At 35.4% G+C, this 17,955-nt stretch overlaps 1 protein-coding gene across 1 annotated transcript in view; it reads right to left on the bottom strand.

Annotated features, from left to right (window-relative positions):
• The window catches only part of CDK17 (cyclin dependent kinase 17), a 101,687-nt gene that overhangs the window by 41,213 nt on the left and 42,519 nt on the right, over nt 1-17,955 (bottom strand). Inside the window, exon 2 of the mRNA XM_058568609.1 lies at nt 1,297-1,443. Coding sequence (XP_058424592.1) covers nt 1,297-1,414 — 118 coding nt within the window. The 5' untranslated portion in view covers nt 1,415-1,443. The remainder of the gene's footprint in view (nt 1-1,296; nt 1,444-17,955) is intronic.

The following is a 17,955-nucleotide window of genomic DNA, read 5'->3' as shown; positions in this document are numbered from 1 at the left end:
CTGCCACAAATCTCTAACAGAAGAATTTCAGGCACAGGCAAGGAAGGTTTGCCAGAGAATGTGCACATCATGATACACTGGCAGCCGTTCCTGTAAGCTCCTTCTTAGTTATTATTATGACATACCTAGGGCTATTTCAGTTTTGAATAGGTAGCTTTGTTCTATAAATTTCATCAGAATTTTGCATTTTAATCCATTCAATTTAACAAGCTCTTTTTATTTTATATCAACTTGTGTACTACTACTTTATATTGTAGAAAGAAGTGTCAAAATATTTGAAACATTATACAGTAGTCCCCCCCTTATCTTCAGAGGATACATTCCAAGACCCCCAGTGGATGCCTGAAACTGTGGATATACCAGACCCTATATATACTCTGTTGTTTCCTGTACATACCTATGATAAAGTTTAATTTATAAATTAGGCACAGTAAGAGATTAATAATGCCTAATAATAAAATAGAACAATTATTATAATATACTGTAATAAAAGTTATATATCTATCTCAAAATATCGTATTCTGCTATACTCATCCTTCTTCTGATGATGATGTGAGATGATAAAATGCCAACATGATGAGATGAAGTAAGGTGAATGACATAGGAATTATGACATAGTGTTAGGTTACTATTGACCTTCTGACGATAGTTAGGAGGAGGATCATCTACTTCCAGACTGCGGTTGATCAGGGGTAACTGAAACCACAGGAAATGAAACCAAGGATAAGGGGGGACTACTGTATGCCTATCTACTGTAAGTGCTCTCCATACAATGAACAGACTCTGCAGTAAACATAAGATAAGAAAATAGTAAGATTCACTCATGTGATGAACCTTGTCATCTAGGTGGATAGTCAATATGCATGTATAATGCTATAAAACTATAATGAAACCTCAATTTCATAGACTTACTATGTACATTTAAGCTGTATTAAGTTATAAGACTAATAAAAATATTTAAATGTTAATTTAAAAATAGTTACTTAACAACTAGGATAGTGTTATACAAGGATTCTTATTTAAGAACCAATGAAAAATGGAAAGATAAATGGGATAGGAGAATTCATTAGGGCTAGAGACCAGGGATAGTAACACTGTTGGAGTAAGAGTGGAACATTCCAGTAAGTAAGCAAGCAAGTCACGTAGTTTTCTCTTTCCTAAGAACTAGGGAATGAGACAGAGAAACAAAAGGAAGCTATTAGGAACTAATCAGGAAAGCAAATTTACCTGCTATTTATAAAGCAATTAAACGTAGGAAGCATCTCTCCTCCCCTTCCCACCCCCCCAAATATTTACCATTATCCTTATTGCTGTTTTCTTCAATAGTCATTTGTTCAGCCAATTCAGACAATGATTCATCAATAGTCTGGCTTCCTCGAAGCGTGAGGGATAGTCTTCTCTTAAATTTTTTCATCCTATCAATTAAATGTGACTTGAAATATCCTGAAAGAACAGAACAGAATGAACACAAGATTAAAGCTATGAATATTTGCAGCTCAAGAAAACTGTCACTCTGGGTTTACTGGGAATCTTCAAAATAGGAATATAATGAGTAATTCTCACTTCCGCCAAACATCACAAAATCTAACCCCTTCCTTAAAAGATCCACTTGCTTTGATTAGTGATACATTTATATAGCATCATCAGAGGACCACGAATTCTACAAAACTAAACATGGAGATTTTAAGCACCACAACTAAATTTAGAAGGATCGGAAATTTTCCTAAAGCGTGCTTTTAAAAAAACCAATGTAGTGAAAATATCAACATTGTGTCGATGTGTAGGTTCCATCATTATAAATATCAATCATCATATTGGAACCAGTCAGTGATATCTTTAGATATAAGTGGGGGGATGGGAGGAGTGAAGAGGGGGTGGAAAGAGAATAAAGAATGATGTTTGACACTTTATTAAATAGCTCCAACAGGAATTTTCTTTTTTAAGTTCTTAATTAGCCAATATAATGGGTTTTTGTTTTTGTTTTTTCTCTTGGTCAGCTGTCAGGAGTCTCTTCCTACTATCATAACAATGCCAAGTTTTAGAAGGAAGAAATGAAAGCCAAATTAACAGGTATCAAATATCTACCCCATACTAGACACTTTCATATGTCTTAATTCATTTAGTCTTCCTAATTCTAAAGAGTAGACTATAATATCCCATTTTCAAAAACAAGCAAACAAGCTCAAAGAAGTTCCCTGACTGAAGTCAAACAAACAATAAACGATAGAACTGATATTTAAAACTAGAATTACCATTTACTTTTTCCTTCACATTTTAACATCTCTGACATCAGGATATATCTCACAATTAATGGGATGTCAAAATATAATTGACAGCTTTTTTTCTAAGTGGTACATACACCAATGGTACAATTCATAGTGGAGTCTTAGATATGATCAAAGAAGGCATATGCTGCCAAAACCAATTCCTCAATAATTTACCCATAACTTTTTTTTTTTTTGCTGAGGAAGATGCACCCTGAGCTAACATCTGTGCTAATCTTCCTCTATTTTGTATGTGGGTTGCTGCCACAACATGGCCACCGCCAAGTAGTGTAGGTCTGTGCCTGGGAACTGAACTTGGGCCACCGAAGTAGAGCACGCCAAACTTAACCACTAGGCCACAGGGCCGGCCCCCATAACTTCTTCTCTAATTTACAATTTTTACTTGTGGTGAGCTAGTTTATCAGATTATCAAGCATATTATAACCATTAGCCCAACTAAGTCTAAGGGCCTCATAACTCCCCTATGCTAAAATACATGTTTTACCACCCAGCTCTGGATATCTATTTTGAATCTGTAGGTATTTTGCTTATTTTCTCATTTTAAGGCTCTATTCTAAGCAGCTGAGTGTGCTGAACAAGTGAACTCTGCATAAGGTACTAATCATGAATAGTTTTGTTTGCTCAACGGCTGGAGGGGAGGGTATCAGTACAAATTTATAAGTGATATTTTACCAACTCCATTTTACATACTTATTTACAAAACAAAACCACTATAGCAAAAATATAAAAATATAGCACATTTTAAATTAGCAAAAGTTTTAACTACACTCTAATTCACTCATGGGCTCTAAGGAAGAGATATATTCTGGTGAGATATTTAAAAGTTCCTATTTCTTAGGCTTAGTTTGGTCATAACACCAAAAAGACAAATCTATGTTTCTGAACACTTTCTACTAACTTATCTTCCAGCTGACTAATCCTCTTTTCAACTGTGTCCAATCTGCAGTTAAACTCATCTATTGTGTTCTTAATTTTAGTTACTATATTTTTTAGTTCTAGAATTTCTATTTGATTCTTTTCTATGGGTTTCAGTTCTCTAATGAAATTCTCCACTTCACCATATATTTTCATGAATAGGTTAGTTACAGTATTTTAAAGCTCTCATCTGTAACTCCAAAGTCTGCATAACCTATGGATAACCTGCATAACCTATTTCTAACGTTGATTTTTCTATGTTGGTCCTGTTGTATGCTTAGTAATTTTTTATTGAATGCTACACATTGTATGTGAATGAATGCATGAAAATATGTATGGAAAAAATGCAAAGGCTCTGGATGAAGTTACCTTCTTCCAGAGAAGGATTTAGTTTTTTTTCTAGCAAGCAGAGTAGGAGCAGATCAGCTCAATCCAATGAGGGACTGAGCTGGCTTAAGACTGAGTTTCAGACACTGTAAAGATTGGCCTACTCTGATTTGTTCCCACTCTTATAGTGTGGCCCTTCAAAGGATTCCAACTGCAAACCTAGGACCAGAAAAACAACAAGAACAAACTACTGAAAGCTCCATTCAACTTCCTCACAGTTGCTTTTTGCTCATCTCTTATACACTGCTCATCTTTTATCCTCTTATCCAAAACACCTTAAGAGTTAAAAAATGCCTTAAAAGGGAAGCCAGCATAGAATATGTCTATCTCCCTTCTCTCCTGAATCTTGACTCTTCAAGTCTTGACAGACTCAGAAGCTCTACAACACCATGAGACAGACTATTTTTCTCTCTAGCTTTTCAAGCAGTTCTCAGCAGGAGGCTTACTTGGATACAAGTTGCTCTGTCACAGGCAGAAACGGAGGTTTAGATGTGGATTAGAAGAGATAATATATATATTTCACCAAGCAAGGTGAATTTATAAGAGGCAGTCAGTAAACTATAAGAGTTGATTCCAACTAAGAAGCCTAGAACTTTGGGGCTGTCCTAAGTGCTCCAGTCTTTACTTCTCCTGTCAGCCTTTATATACTCTACCTTGACTGTCAGTAATCCATGCCACTTGTTTAAAAGATATTAGATATTTAAGGTGAACTGAGCTATTGCCAATATGATCTACCCTTTTGTTTCTGTAAGAATTTACACTAGAGACACTTTCCTTTGTAAGACTCCAGAATCATCCTATGCAGTAAAGGGTAACTCTATAAGCTTGGGGGGCTCAAACTCTGCACATACCAAAGACAGGACTTGCCTGTGACAACCTCTGGGAAGATAACCTCTGAGCCCTTGGAATACCGTGCCTGATAAGTCTCTTTCTATACCTGAGATTTTGGGCCACACTAGATAATTTATGTTAATAATGTGAATTATGGTAAATGTCTGTTTTTGTATGCCTGGGGCTTTGGGCCACACTATATCAGTTTGACGAGGAATAAGGGAAGCCGGAGACTGAGAAGCTAAAGATAGTCAAGTGAGTACCTCTATGGCTGTGCAACTGATCCCCAATAAAAACTCTGGATGCCAAGTCTCAGGTAAGCTTTCCCAGTTGGCAACACTTTGCACATGGTGTCATACAAGGTGGCTGGAATAATGAAGCACTGTCCATGCAACTCGATTAGGAGAGGATAACTGAAAACTCACACCCGGTTTCTCTTGAACTCCACCCTATGTACCCTTTTCCCTCTGCTGATTTTAACGTGTATCTTTTTGCTGTTATAAACCAGGAGTTTAACAGCTTTTCTCTGATTTCTGTGTCCTTCTAGCAAATCATCAAGCCTCAGGGTGGTCTTGGGATCCCCCTTGGGTAGCTCACAACTACCAACTTTGACTCCAATTTTCTCAAACACAGTCACACAGTCACCAGTGTCTATTCAACTATATAGACATTACCACTTCAGAACCTTACACACCATTTTTGAAAGTTTGCTGACCATGGTACCTGCCTCTTGTTTTACATAACAAATAAGGATAAAATAACAAACTATAACGGAAATGGTATTACAGAATTAATTCATTAATTAATTATAGTAACATCGCATTCTGACCACTTGAAAAGTAGTCAGTCCAAACTGCCTTGTACCGTAAATGTAAAATACACACTGGATTTTAAAGACTTACTATTTAAAGATAATGTAAAAATAACTTATTCATTGTTATATAGGTAACATGATAAAAAAAATTCTAGACATATTTGGTTAAGTAAAATGTATTACTAAAATTAATTCCAACTTTTTAAAAATATGCCTGCAACATATTTTTAAATTAAGTATGGGGTTTGCATTATATTTCTATCAGATGATGCTGGTATAGAGCATCAAGCAGATCTTGGTGGTTTTAAGTGGGTACAAAAAAAAAAAGAATTCCATAAGCCTTAACCTTTCTTCACACGGTGCATTTGAACAATATATTAGGAGACATTCTATATGTTTATAACTCAGAATAGCATGCATTGCATTTGTTTTCTAGTTCATATTAGCTAGAAAAAAATACTTCATTATTAACCTAACCCTTACTACAAAATTTTCAAATAAAACTGCATCTTCAAATGTCTTTATCTTCCATGGTATAACTGTAACTTTTTAATTAAATCACAATGATCAGTAAACACAGATGTTAAAGAATTTCATCGTCACAGCCTAAATCATTATTAAAGAAAAAATACTCCCAAATTAAATAGATTCCTTGACATTTCTAATTATCTTTAAGTAGAATTATGCATATCAACCGTTTTCCTCATTAGCTGAAGACAAACACACATACAAGGCTACAATAAAAATACCTTTTGCAAAGTAAAAATTACTATTTACATTAGCTTTAAGGTTAATTAATCTCTAACATATTTTAATAAAGCAGTGCTAAATTACTGATTGCCTAAAATCAAAACTCTCAAGAGTTTGGTTACAATGTTTTACCTAGTTTAGTAAAAACTTTTATTTAGGATTGTTAAGATCTTTACACTATCACTTTCATGAATATTAAGATAGGTTAACAATATTAACAACGTGATTTATGGTGAATGCCTAAGTTTTTAGTTTTATATTTAATTCATGCCACTGAAAAAGCTATTTTCACCTTAAAAGTAAATGCACTGTAATTTAAAATAAACCCTAAATAAAAACTCCACAATTGTTTTAATATTTTAAAGACTTAACTATATAGTAAAGTATTATAAATGCTCAAAGTTCATCATAAATGTTACTCTTCAGAGGGCTCTTTCCCGACCTGATCTTCTCTACTCTTTTAACCTACCTAGCTTTTATTACTCACAGCACTTATTACATATATGTATATACACACACACATACATACTCCATATATATACCCATTCAAGTAGACACATATAGGTGTGTGTGTGTGTATGATGCAAAACAACTTTTATGCTTTTCTAGTTGTCAAAAAGATTTCTAGCTTTTTGTCACAGCTAGATCAAATTTTAAAAGGTAAAAAGGCAATAAATGATACTCAGAATGACAACATATAACTCTCCATATACATATATAAGGATAGCTGAAAACGTTCAAAATCAGTTCCCAACTATGAGTGCTTAAAAGAACCTGTAATGTGTTATCTTTCTTTATCACCTAGGGCTAAACTTGAGCTAGGACTGCCTGCTGTACAATTAGGAAAAATTTTCATTTTTGTTATCCTAAAAATGTAACTGTTCTGTTTACTTACAGAATACAGATAACCTTTCTAGAATGCCAACTGAGTTTTGCCCCAGGAATGGGAAACACATACATAAACACATTTTTTTTAAGACAACAGCTGTAAAGTTGTAAACATTCCCAAACTAGATCCCCTACTATGAGTATTCACCTGTAAAAATGGTATCATATTGTGGCCCTTTTGGTACTTCCAGTAAGAAAATCTTTGGACACAAATTAATCTTATAACTCAAACTTCTCTAATACTAAAGGACTTATTAGAGTGGTAATTCTCTGCTTATGTCTTTGAAATATTCTTAAAGTAATTTCTCGTTAATAATTGCAAAACAAGTTGAAGAAAAAGCTCAAGATTGTTTTTAAAATAACTAAATGACTTTTCTTTAGGTAAAGAAGCAAAATTTACAGGTAGAACAAATAGATTAAAGTTTAGATTAAAATCTAAGACTGAAATGGCAGACTAGCACTTTTCCACTTAACCCTACTGTCGCCAATCTTTCCAAAATATCAAGTAGAATAATATGACTTCACAATAAAGATAGCTTTCTATCTTTTTTTTTTTTTGAGGAAGACTGGTCCTGAGCTAACATATGTTGCCAGTTTTCCTCTTTTTTTTTCTTTTTTCTCCCCAAAGCCCCCAGTACATAGCTGTATATCCTAGTTGTAGGTCATTCTACTACTTCTGTGTGGGACACCGCCTCAGCATAGCTTGATGAGTGGTGAGTAGGTCCATGCCCAGGATCCGAACTGGCAAACCCTGGGCAGCCAAAGCAGAACACGTGAACTCAACCACTGCGCCACTGGGTCAGCCCCAATATTTATTTCTTTATAACATTTTATGCAGTGATTATTGCTTTAAATTAAACCTGCTGCAAATAAGGTGAAGTCATTATGTGGCCTATAAGCAAAACTTCTATTATTTTTCCCACAAAAATTAAATCGTGATAAGCATTTAATAATCTCTAGGACACTTAAGCTAACCACACCTAATGAAGAATAACTAACATTTAAAAATTAATTTTTTTCACTAGAGACACAAATTTCTTATTTGCATAAAATGGTTTTCGCATAAAGCACTGACAGGGCTGGCCCCGTGGCTTAGCGGTTAAGTGTGCGCACTCCGCTACTGGCGGCCCGGGTTCGGATCCCAGGTGTGCACTGATGCACCGCTTCTCCGGCCATGCTGAGGCTGCGTAGCACATACAGCAACTAGAAGGATATGCAACTATGACATACAACTATCTACTGGGGCTTTGGGGAAAAAAAAGGAGGAGGATTGGCAATAGATGTTAGCTCAGAGCTGGTCTTCCTCAGCAAAAAAAAAAGAGGAGGATTAGCAAGGATGTTAGCTCAGGGCTGATCTTCCTCACAAAAAATAAAAATAAAAAAAAAATAAAGCACTGACAGAGCACTGAAATAAAATTTCAATCATGCTTATAGATTTTTCCCCCAAACATTTAAATATCTTAATTCTTTATGTGTTCAAATCCAAGGCTGACTCATTTCCTTTAATAGTATGAACAGTCAAACACACAAACCAGAAGAAAAAAACCTACCAAGGATTTTCCTCTATTCATAAACATCACATTAGAAAGAATATATGACTACTGTGATACTCGAGATGTCACAGTAGAATGCTATTGGGGTTGATTCTTCCACTAAAAACAACCAGTAAACTGGAAAAAACTACCAGAATCAACTATCTCAGAGCTCTAGAACTTGATTGGACACTTGTAACAACCAGGAGAGTGCTTGCTAAGGGAAAGGCTGCTGATCTTGGTAGGAGAAGCACATGCGCAAACAAGTTAACACTGCCCATTCCTCGGCCCTGTTCCAGCAATGCAGACAGTAACTCACATTCCTAGAGCAGCTGGCTGGAGCTAGGGCAGACATTTGGGAACCATGACATAAAAAAACTGGGGGTTGCATATTTTGGTCTGTCTGGCAGATCCCTTGAGAGACTAGCTCAGATGCAAACACACTTGCCTTCCTTTAGGCCCTTTGGGGCTTCAGGGGGCTTCTGCACCAGCATCCACTGGAAGATTTAGAGATAGCAATGGTTTTTTGTTGTTGTTTGAGCCAGATATTAAAGGAAATCTTTGTCAGGTCACTAGCTGACTGTAAAGATAATGGAATAAAACCTTCAGTGACCACACCCAACCAGGAGTACATATTTGCAAAAACAGTTTGGCATAGTCACAAACAAATGATAGCAGCCCTCAACAACCAATTAACACCTGTGGAGTGGGAGAATCTGGTTTCCAGAGTTACCATATTATAATACAAAGTCCAAGTCTCAACAAAAAATTACAAAGCACACAAACAAGAAAGCATGGCCCATTCACAAGAAAGCAAGCATTTGACAGAAATCATTCCTGAAGAAGCCCAGAACTTGGCTTTAGTAGTCAAAGACATTAAATCACCTTCTTAAACATGCTCCAAGGGCTAACGGAAACTAAGGACAAAGAACTAAAGAAAATCAGGAAAACGATGGATGAAAAAAACGAGAATATCAACAAAGACAAAGGAATTATAGAAGGGAACCAAACAGAAAGTCCAGTGTTCAAAAGTATAATAACTGAAATGAAAAACTCACTAGAGGGGTTTGACAGGAGATTTAAGTAGGAAGAAAAAAGGATCAGTGACTTTAAGATAAGAATGTCAAAATTCTCCAGTCTAAGGAATATAAAGAAAAAATGAATGAAGAAAAATGAACAGAGCCTAAGGGACCTGTAAGACATCATCCAGTGTACCAACGTAGGCACCATAGGAGTCTCAGAAGAGAAGAGAGAGAAAAGAGGCAAAAAAAAAAAAACTTGAAGAAATAATGGCTGAAAACTTCCCAAATCTGATGGAAAACATGAATAAACACATCCAAGATTCTCAATGAACTCCAAAAAGGATCAACTCAAAGAGATTCATACCAAAACACATTCCATTCAAAATGTCAAAACTCAAAGACAAAGAATTGTGAAAGCAAGAGGGAAGGAAGTTGACACATACAAGGTACCCTCAATAAGATGAACAGCTGATGCTGTTATTGAAACCATGAAGATCAAGCAGCACTGAGAATGGTGTATTTAAAATCTGGAGAAAAAAATCTATCAACCAAGAATTCTATATCCAGCAAAACTATGCTTTAAGAATAAAGGAGAAATTAAGACATTTCCAGATAAACAAAAACTGACGAGGTTCATTACTAGTAGACATGTTCTACAAGAAATGCTAAAGGGAGAGCTTGAGGCTGAAATGAAAGGATACTAGACAGTAACTCAAAGTCATAAGAAGAAATAGAGAACACCAGTAGAGGTAAGCACATATGTAGTTATAAAAGACAGGATTATTGTATTTTTGATTTGTAACTTCTTTTTCCCATCTTTTCCTATATGATTTGTAAATTCTTCCCCCCAATCTTTTCCTATATGATTTAAAAGGCAAAGGCACACACATAAAAATGATAAATCTACGTTAATGGGCATACAATGTATAAACAGGTAATCTGTGACAATAACGACATAAAGGGGGAAGGAGGGAGATGTACAGGATCAGAGTGTTTATATACTATTGCCTAAGGTGGTATTATTCAAACTAGGTTGTTATAAGTTTAAGATGTTAATTGTAATTCCCAAGTAATCATTAAGAAATTAACTTTTAAAATTACAGAAAAGGAAAAAAAAGTGGGGGGAATCAGAACGGTACACTACAAAAAAATCAACTAAGTACAAAAAGGGCAATAATGGAGGAATTGAGGAACAAGAAACAAGACACACAGAAAACAACAGCTAAATGGAAGAAGTAAGTCCTTACTTAGTAATTACTTTAAATGTAAATGGATTAAACTCTTCAATGAAAAGGCAAGGATTGTCAGAATAGATTAAAAAACTATATGGTCCATCTATATGCAGTCTACAAGACACTTATTTTAGATACAAAGACACAAAGAGATTGAAAGTAAAAGGATAGAGAAAGGTATTCAATGCAAACAGTAACCAAAAGAGAGCTGGAATGACTATATTTTTGTTAGACAAAAGAGACTAAAATAGTCAAAAAGAAGTTACAGGAGATGAAGAAGGACACTATATATTGATAAAAGATTAAGATACAATTATAAACATATACATACCTAACAAGAAAGGGTGAAACTATATTAAGTAAAAACTAACAGAACTGAAAGGAGAAATAGTTCTACAATAATTGGAGACTTTGATACCCCATTTTCAACACTGGATAGAAGAACCAGACAGAAGACCAATAAAGACAATAGTGGACTTGAACAACACTGTATAACTAGTGTATTAGATCTAACAAACATATATAGAATACTCTACCTAACAACAGGAGAACGTACATTCTTCTCAAGTGCAAACGGAACATTCTCTATGACAGAGATTAGTAGGATCACAAAATAAGTCTTAATAAATTTAAAAAGATCGAAATACAAAGTATGTTTTTCCAATCACAATGGAATGAAACTGGAAATCAATAACAGAAAGAAAACTGGAAAATTCACAAATAGGTGGAAATTAAATAGCACACTCAAACAACCAATGGGTCAAAGAAGAAATCACAACAATATTAGAAAATACCTTGAGACACATGAAAACAAAAACACAACATAACAAAACTTATGGGATACAGCAAAAGCAATGCTAAAAAGAAATTTATATCTATAACAACTAATAGTTTTTTGTTGTTTCAAATCAACAAACTGTATGCTTGACTAGCATACTGTATGCTTTACTAGAAGAGAGCAAATTAAACCCAAAGCTAGCAGAAGGAAGGAAATAATAAAGATTAGAGTGTAGATAAACAAAATAAAGATTAGAAAAAATAGAGACAGTCAACAAAATCAAAATTTGGTTCTTTGAAAAGATCAACAAAATAAATCCTTTAGATTAAAAAAAGAGAGGACTTAAATTACTGAAATCAGACATCAAAGTGAGGATATTACCACCAATTATATATAAAAAGGATCATAAGACATTACTATGAATAACTGTACACCAACAAATTGGATAACCTAACGAAATGGACAAATTCCTAGAAACACACCAACTACCAAAATAGACTCAAGAAAAATGAGACAATATGAATGGACCTTCAACAAGTAAGCAGTTTGGATCAGTAATCAAAACGCTTCCCACAAAGAAAAGCGCAGGACCAGGTGGCTTCACTGGTGAAGTCTATCAAATATTTAAAGAAGAATTTTAAAAAATCTTTCTCAAATTATTCCAAAAAACTGAAAAGGAGGGATTCCTAACTCATTCTATGAGGCCAGCATTACTCTGATACCAAAGTCAGACAAAGACATTACAAGAAAACTACAGGCCAATATCCTTTACGAATTTAGATGCAAAAACCCTTAACAAAATACTAACAAACCAATGTAAAAATTCTTAACAAAACACTAACCGAATTCAGCAGCATACTAAAAGGACTGCACTTATGACCAAGGGAGATTTATCCCCAGAAGGCAGGGGAGGTTCAACATGAGAAAATAATCAATGTAATAACACTACATTCACAGAATGAAGGAGAAACGCCACATGAACATCTCAGTTGATGCAGAAAAAGCATTTAACAAAATTTAATACGCTTTCATGATAAAAACACTCAATAAACTAGGAATAGAAGGGAACTTCCTCAAGATGACTAAGGCCACACATGAAAAACCCACAGCTAACATCATATTCAGTGGTGAAAGACTGAAAACTTTTCCCCTAAGATCAGAAACAAGACAACAATGCCTACTTTCTCCACTTTTATTCAACAGAGAACTGGAAGTTCTAGCCAGAGCAATTAGGCAAGAAAAAGAAATAAAAGGCATCATTATTGGAAAGGGAGAAGTAAAACTACCTCTATCCACAGATAACATGTTATGTAGAAAACCCTAAAGAATCCACAAATAAAAACCTGTTTGAGCTAAATGAATTTAGCAAAGTTGCAGGATACAAAATCGACACACAAAAATAAGCTGTAATTCTATAAGCTTGCAATGAACATACAAAAAGGAAATTTAAATAGCATCAAAAACAATAAAATACTTAGGAATAACTTTAATCAAAGAAGCACAAGACTCACACTGAAAATTACAAAATGTTGCTGAAAGAAATTAAAGATCTAAATAAATGCAAAGACATTCTGTATTCATGTATTGAAAGTCTTAATATTAAGGTGAAAATATTACCCAAAGTGATCTACAGATTCAATGCAACCCCTATCAAAATCTCTATGATGTTTTTTGCAGAAATAGAAAAACACATCCTAAAATTTATATGGAATTCCATGGGACTCTGAATAGCCAAAACAATCTTGAAATAGAAGAATAAAGTTGCAAGACTCACACTTCTTGATCTTAAAACTTACTACAAAGCTACAGTAATCAAAACATTATAGTAATGGCATAAGGATAGACATATAGACCAATGGAATAGAACTGAAAGCCCAGGAATAAACCTTCATATCTATGATCAATTGATTTTTGACAAGGGTGCCAAGACCATTCAACAGGGAAAGGACAGTCTTTCAATAAATGGTGCTGGGAAAAATGGATATATTAACATGAAAAAGAATGTAGTTGGACCCTTACCTTATGCCATATGCATGAATTAACTCAAAACGGATCAAAGGCCTAAAGCTAAGAGCTAAAATTATAAAACTCTTAGAAGAAAACATAGGGGAAATATTCATGTTGTTGGATTTGGCAATGATTTCTTGAATACGACACCAACAGCACAGAGAACAAAAAAAATAGACAAATTAGACTTCATTAAAAATTAAAACTTTTGTGTATCTAGGGAAGTATCAAGAGAGTGAAAAAACCCAGAGAATGGGAGAAAATATCTGCAAATCATATATCTGATGTGTTTAATATCTAAAATATACAAAGAACTCCTACAACTCAACAACAACAAAAAACAAACACTCAATTAAAAAAATGGGCAAAGGACTTAATAGAAATTGCATCAAAGAAGAGATACAGAAGGTCAGTAAGTGTATGAAAAGATGCTCAACATTATTACTCAGAGAAATGCAAATCAAAACCACAATGAGATACCACTTCACATCTACTAGGATGAATTAGACAACAGACAAAAACTAGAAAATAACAAGTGTTGATGAGGACATGGACAAATTGAACACTGGCGCATTGCTGGTGGGAATTTAAAATATGCAGCCACTGTGAAAAATCGTCTGGGGGTTCCTCAAAAAGTTAAACATAAAATAACCATACGATCCAGTAATTCCACTCTTAGCAATATACCCCAAAGAACTGAACACAGGGACTCAAACAGATATTTGTATACCAATGTTAATAGCAGCATTAATCATAACAGACAAAAGGTGAAAACGACAGAACTGTCCAACAACAGATAAACAGATAAACAAAATGCGGTGTATATATACACAATGGCATACTACTCTGCCATAAAAAGAAATGAAGTTCTGTCACATTACAACATGGGTGAACTTGAAAACATTATGCTAAGTGAAATAAGTCACACACAAAAGAACAAATATTGTGTGATTCTACTTATATGAAATGTCTAGAATGGGCAGATTCATAGAGGCAGAAAGTAGAATAGAGGTTACCAAGTGGTAGGAGGGAGGGAACAAATGAGGAGTTATTTATCTAATAAATACTTGAATTTTTGTTTGGGATGATGAAAAAGTTCTGGAAACAGACAGTGGTGATGCTTACATAATATTTTGAATGTATTTAATGTCACTAAATTGTACACTTAGAAATGTTTAAAACGGTAAATTTTATGTTTTGTATATTTTAACACAACAAAAAATTTTAACTATTGTGTCAGCACATACCAGTTCTTCACCAAGCCAAAAGAAGGCCAATACCCCATTTTAATAGAATTTTATTAAAAGAGCTGGCTAAATAATTTCAATGTAAATAGTTAACTTATACCAATTATTTTGAACACAACAGAATATTAGGACTCCTGCTTACAGTTAAGATGTAGAAACTCTCAAGAGACTATTGTTGCTCCCACCTCAACAATAAGAACAAGCCAGACAGACTATAAAGTCATAGTTTTTTAAACTCAGAGAGCTGAGATGCAAAGAAACATAAATGAACTAAATTCCTAGAGGGAACAAGCCCTTTCCAGGAATAAAAACATGGCAGGGGTCATGGAGAAAGGAGCAGTGAACTTACCATAGAAGGGAAAAACTAGCTCAACTTTTAATAAACTTTTAAGGGGTGCATGGGGGCAAGCAAGACTGACTAAAATCCTGAGCAGCCTCATTCACAAAGCAAATCTGTACTTTCTCACCAAGATCCTTTCCAAGTATTGGAGCTGCATCAGAGGAGTGGGGAGGGACGGCTGCAAAATGCTGGGGGCAGGGCAGCAGAGCTAAGAGAAAACTCTGTCCCCAAGAGGCACAGGACCTTCACCAAGTGCAAGGCCATGCCCACTAAAGCAAGGCTTCAAGGTATTAGGTGAATGCTTTCTCCAGAGGCAACAAAAGCCAGGGGTTGAGCTAAAGAGAAAAGAAAACGTCCCAGCTGCTCAAAATCCCAGCAGCTGGGCTGTGAAACAGAGAGAGATCTCTTACAGTTTTACTAACTGTTGGCTGGGCCATAAAACACGAAGAGATTTCTTGAGTCTCACAGATGCTCAGATCCTAAGCCCTAATGAAGGGAAAGTCCTGATTTCCCACTCACAACATTTGATACCAGTGGTGAACTAAATAATCACTAAATCTGTAACAAAGTCCAGACCCAAATTAGGCTGTTATATTTCAGCTTTTCCCCCTCAACTATGTCATGGAGCTCCATTTATGTAAATGAATGCAGTTATACATCATTCTTTTAAATGGCTGTACCATGCAGCAGAAATGTTTTATGCTACCTGTTTCACCACACAGAGTAGTAAGAAAGACATGTATTCAAAGGAGAAATTAAGAAAATTAATACATTCCACTGCTTCATCAAAAACTTTAAGTGAAACTGTTTCTTTTTCCTTCCCTGTAAATGCAGGTAGGGGAAGAATGCCACTGCTATGATTTGAAATAAGGAGCCAGCAGTTTACACACCACTGCATATGTACCATCAGAGAAAATGTCAATACAGTAAAAAAAAAAAAAAAAAAAGGCAAATAATATTTTAGTACTATGAAAATTAAGTTTGACCTTGCAGGTTCCTTGAAAGAGTTTCAGGATCACAGATCACACTGTGAGATCTGTTAGGTTACTTTCCCAAACTTAATTCCAACTAACCTATCTTAGCAAACTGAACATTAATAAGTCAATAAGGTTAATGGTCAGCTATTAATAACAGTAGTAATCATATAATCAAAATTATCAATTGCCGAGCACAGGAAGAAGAGCAAGTTTAGGGGGGAAAACGAATTCAGGATTAAACCTACCAGAATAAACTTAAATGAATCTGGAACTCAGAAAAAAGGTCAAAGTTTAAAGTGTGGATTTCAGAGCTAGATTTATAAAACTAACTGAAGCCAGGAAGAATACGTGTAAAAAGAGAGAAAGTCAGAAACGTGAGGAATGCCTACAATTAATACATGGATAAAGGAGAAGTCATCAAAGCAGTTCCAAAAAGAATGGATAGAGAGACAAATTGTCACAAACAATGGGATGTTACAGACAATCTGGGCCAACCAATTCATTTTATGATTAAGAAAACAGAGCTGGAAAAGGCTCAAAAAAGTCAAGTAATCTGGCCAAGCCTCTAAAAGAGAGCCAGGTTGTAAAATTCCACATTAGGGATCCTAATTTAGTTTTCTTTTCATAGTACCAAATTTCCATAAAGTTAGGAAGCAACTCTTTCTTCTTCTAGCTACCGAAGAATTCGAGTGTAGCATAAGGGACAGAATAAAAGATAAAAATAACACATCTATCTCTACTTCCTCCAAACCCTGCTTCTCTTGCAGTCTTCACTATCCCAGTAAATGGTAACTCTAGTCCATCACCTGCTCTGGTCGTCTTCCGCTTTTTCACACCCACAGTCAATGCACCACCAAAACCTGTAGGCTCCTCCTTCAAAATATATCCAGAGTCTGACCACTTCTTACCACCTGAACTGCTAAAAATCCTGATCCCAGCCCCATCATCTCTTTGCCTAGAATACTGAGAGCATCCTAACTGGTCTTCCTGCTCCCACCACACCACCTCTTTCCCCGCCCTGCCCCACTGCCCATAGTGTATTTTCTATATAGCAGCCAGAGCAAACATACTAAATCATAAATAACACCATCTCTCTTCTCCAAAATCCTCCGACGATCAGCATTTTACTCAACAGTTAAACCCAAAGTCCATAAACGGCTTACTAGGCCCTACGTGACCTGCCTGCCACTCTCCTTTTTTAACCTCATCTGCTACCATTCTGCTCACACCCATTCTACTGTAGCAGCACAGCACAGCCTCATTGCTGATCCTGCCTTTGCACTTGTTCTTCCTCTGCCTGGAATGCAGTTCTCCCAGATATGTTTATGGCTCACTTCCTTCTGGGTTCTACTCAAACATCATTTCCCTGGTCACCCTGTTCAAAATAGTGACAACTCTAAACCCAGGTTACACTCCATTCCCCTTGTTTTAATTTCCTCCACAGCCTTACTGCTTGACATTCCAAATACTGTTTTATTGCTGACTCCCTCCACTATAATTTAACCTCCTTGAGAGCAGGGACCTTATGTTTTGTTCACTGTTGTATTTAGTACAACCCAGCATTTAGTACAAAACCTGGCACCCAACAGGCACTCATAAATACCTGTTGAATGAATGAAAACAAATAATAGAGATTAGTCATCTTTTATAACCTAAGACCTTTCTTCCTATCTAAAGTCAATCTATTAACTGACAAAGTTTTAGATCATCTATCTGATGGCTCTGCTTAGGTTTTCCCCTTCTACGTTAAAAAGTTTTATTCATTCAATCAACAAACATTCACACAGAGGCCCTACCATGTCCCAGGCAACAGAGGAGGCATTGAAGGCAGAAAGATAAAAAAGATATGAACTCTGTCCACAAGAAACTTAGTCTTGGGGAGGTGTTATAACATTTCCAGAATGATGAAGTTGTAGTAAGGCAAGTGAGTGTAATCAAGTGAGGTTAACA

The sequence above is a fragment of the Diceros bicornis genome, chromosome 25 (assembly GCF_020826845.1).
Source record: "Diceros bicornis minor isolate mBicDic1 chromosome 25, mDicBic1.mat.cur, whole genome shotgun sequence".
Classification (NCBI taxonomy): Eukaryota; Metazoa; Chordata; class Mammalia; order Perissodactyla; family Rhinocerotidae; genus Diceros; species Diceros bicornis.
Note: the sequence above shows the minus strand (reverse complement) of the source record. Positions and strands in the feature narration are given on the sequence as shown.